We start from the raw sequence: 2,953 nt of genomic DNA on the forward strand, positions 1-2,953 counted from the left end.
GTCCAGGGCCTCTAAAAAGTCGGGACCGGCCCTGATCTTTACTATTACATTTTATATTTTAGGCCTATGGAAATAGCGGGTCTTTAGTGAACTATCGGGTAACCGGATTAAAATTAAAAAAAAAAATGTATGGAAATTTTATTTATTATGGAGGTAAAACATGTCTCTATCACGGGCACGTAAGCTTTAGCTCTCTGTATTTATCCAATTCATTCAATCAACAACACTTACCAAATACTTGACGCATGTCTTTGCTTCTTCAACCACACAACACAAGGCTCTCCATACAAATACAAATTTAATATGTTAGTTATTTTCTTTTTTAAATGTTAGTTATTTTACAGCAATAATCAATAATCAGCAGAATTCAAAGGTTTAATTCTCTCTTCCTTTCTTGCCATATAAATTATCAAAATCCTTAAAATTATATACTCATGAATTTTTCTACCATCGCCTTGGATTTAATTCGATTGCTTTTGCATGTGCTTTGTTTCTCAAAATCATTACTCTGATCAACGTTAATCTTTAATTTGTTGTTATCCAGAGGGGATTAATTAGCATTTCATCTTGATCCATCACTTTGAAGATGACTATCACCAAAGTCTACATTGTGTAAGCATATACTCAATTTTTTTTCTTTTATTTTTCTTCTTTTTTTCTGCTGCAAAGTGCTTATTATACTTTGATTCTTATTCAAGCATTCATCAAATTAAATGTTGATATAAGAAATTTTAGTTCCTTGGTTTTGTGAATCTTGTGTCTCACATCAATTTTTGTAGATATTATTCGTTGTATGGACATGTGGACACTATGGCAAGACAAGTACACAAAGGGGCAGCTTCAATTGAAGGTGTTGAAGCAACACTTTGGAGGGTAATTTTTCAATTATCACTTAGAAATTAAAATCTGTGTGTTGGTATGATGATCACGGTTTTAAATTGCTGATGCAGCTGTGGGTGTTGCACTTGCAGCCGTCGAAGTGAGAATTTTTATTTAGAAGAGTTTGAAATTTAAAATTTTCATAATTAAATTAAGTTTTGGATTCTAAATTGAGTTTTGCTGAAAATACTTGAAGAAACCTCGACGAGTTTGTTTAATGCAGTTCCTACTGTAAAAGGCCGCATGATTTCAAATCACACCGCAATTATGGTCTGATGCAATTCATCAGCAATATTGCCATCACAATTGCGGTTGCGGACCACAATTTGAAACCGTTGTCATGTGGGTCAGTGTTTGATATGTTAGAATGTGCTAGTGTCTAGTAAATTCCTTTAGAATCAATTAACTTAGTCTCAGTTAGAAGTTTGAATTGTGTGGTTGGTGGAAACAGGTACCTGAGATTCTGTCGGATGGAATATTGGAAAAGATGAAAGCCCCTCCTAAACCAGATGATATAGCTGACATCAGACCAGACCAACTTGTGGAAGCAGATGCTTTGATATTTGGTTTTCCTTCTCGTTTCGGTATGATGCCAAGCCAGCTCAAGGCCTTCTTCGACGCTACTGGTGAGTTGTGGGAGTCGCAAGCACTCGCAGGCAAACCTGCTGGAATCTTTTGGAGTACTGGATTTTACGGGGGAGGCCAAGAACTGTCGGCGTGAGTATCCCCTTTCACATCTATCTAAAAGACTTCTTTCCCTAATGACATATGCAAAAGTTAGTAGTATAATCTTAAAATGTTTGGTTTATTATATATGTGTATTGTCTGTGTCTTATGTTTTTGACATTAGAAGTGTCAGACATGTCTGTGACTCCGTGTCCATATTGCGTCGAGTACATGCTTCATAGACGACTACAATCAATAACTCTTTCTTTTATGTGACGGTTGCAGATGGACAGCTATAACTCAGTTAGCTCATCATGGTATGCTTTTTGTTCCTCTTGGATACACCTTTGGCAGTGGCATGTTTGAGATGGATGAGGTAAAAGGAGGCTCGGCGTATGGTGCTGGAACTTTTGCAGGAGATGGAACTCGTCAACCGACAGAGCTAGAGCTTCAGCAGGCCGTTTACCAGGGTAAATACATTGCTGAAATTGCAAAAAAGTTGAAAAGTTAACCTTCCTGTATGACAGATACTCAACAATATATTATGACCTGCTACATTGTTACAAATTCTGTCTTCTTGGTAGCTAACTTGCTACCCTTTTACTGATATTGTAGTCAAAGTCGTCTTAAGTTTTCGGAGGCTCTGTGTTGATTTGTCATGGTTTAACTAGGCTCAATCAACCATGGAAATGTTTAAATATAATAACATCATTTCTCTTCGGAGATTCTAAACACATTTCTCTAAACAAGTATGAAGCAAATAATAAGTTTTAACCTCCAAAGGCTTAAAATAAATCCAAGCCGTTTGTTAAATGGAATCACTATCTCTAAGTTCATCCTCCTCTTCTTCTGTCTTTGTCTTTATATTCTATATTCTTTATTATTCTTCTATTACAAAACTCATTTCTAGTAGGTAAACTATTCAAAATAAGTCTTCAACCAAACAACTTCACTTTACTCAGAACATTTGCTTTCCCAATCCAACTCAACTCTATTAATCTCTCCTCATTCAACACTAAATTTTGGGAATCCTATAGCTATTTTATCATTTTCATCCAAATTTGGTTTTACATCCCACAAAATTGAAACCAAAACTGACTATCATAACTAATCGGAGGGATGTTTCATAAATGAAACTAATCATAACTATGACAAAATTTGCTCTTTCTTCATTTTGGCATCACAACAAAACCTTTCATCCCGTGACTAAGGTTCCTTAAATCACAGATTTTGCATTTTGAAAATTCGTCCTTTTTAAATTAAAATAGTTGCTTGCCGATCGAATTGATTCCACCATTTCCTTTTTTATCATTCACTTGTTTTTAAAAAATAATAACTAATTTGAAGAAATGATCAATTCCTTATAGTTCCATTTTAAATCTTTCATATCCACAGAGCACACCACAAG

The 2,953-nt window shown here is 35.0% G+C and overlaps 1 protein-coding gene across 2 annotated transcripts; it reads left to right on the top strand.

Annotated features, from left to right (window-relative positions):
• Positions 1–240: 240 nt before the first annotated feature.
• Positions 241–2,279, top strand: LOC131620721 (probable NAD(P)H dehydrogenase (quinone) FQR1-like 3). Of its 2 annotated transcripts, none has more exons than XM_058891874.1 (5): positions 241–305; positions 545–612; positions 780–873; positions 1,331–1,596; positions 1,831–2,279. In XM_058891874.1, exons 2-5 carry the CDS (start codon positions 587–589, stop codon positions 2,054–2,056), a joined length of 612 nt encoding a protein of 203 aa, XP_058747857.1. In that variant the 5' UTR covers positions 241–305; positions 545–586; the 3' UTR covers positions 2,057–2,279. The 2 variants fall into 2 exon arrangements, with proteins under 2 accessions (XP_058747857.1, XP_058747856.1); XM_058891873.1 differs by having other exon boundaries at positions 253–373.
• Positions 2,280–2,953: the final 674 nt, after the last annotated feature.

Source organism: Vicia villosa, linkage group LG7 (assembly GCF_029867415.1).
Source record: "Vicia villosa cultivar HV-30 ecotype Madison, WI linkage group LG7, Vvil1.0, whole genome shotgun sequence".
NCBI lineage: Eukaryota > Viridiplantae > Streptophyta > Magnoliopsida > Fabales > Fabaceae > Vicia > Vicia villosa.

Excerpts from the sequence above, each read along its gene's own strand:
- LOC131620721 (XM_058891874.1), top strand. The coding sequence starts at position 587 with ATGACTATCACCAAAGTCTACATTGT. Across the intron at positions 613-779 it reads ATCACCAAAGTCTACATTGT|ATATTATTCGTTGTATGGAC; the intron begins GTAAGCATATAC and ends CAATTTTTGTAG. Across the intron at positions 1,597-1,830 it reads GGAGGCCAAGAACTGTCGGC|ATGGACAGCTATAACTCAGT; the intron begins GTGAGTATCCCC and ends TGACGGTTGCAG.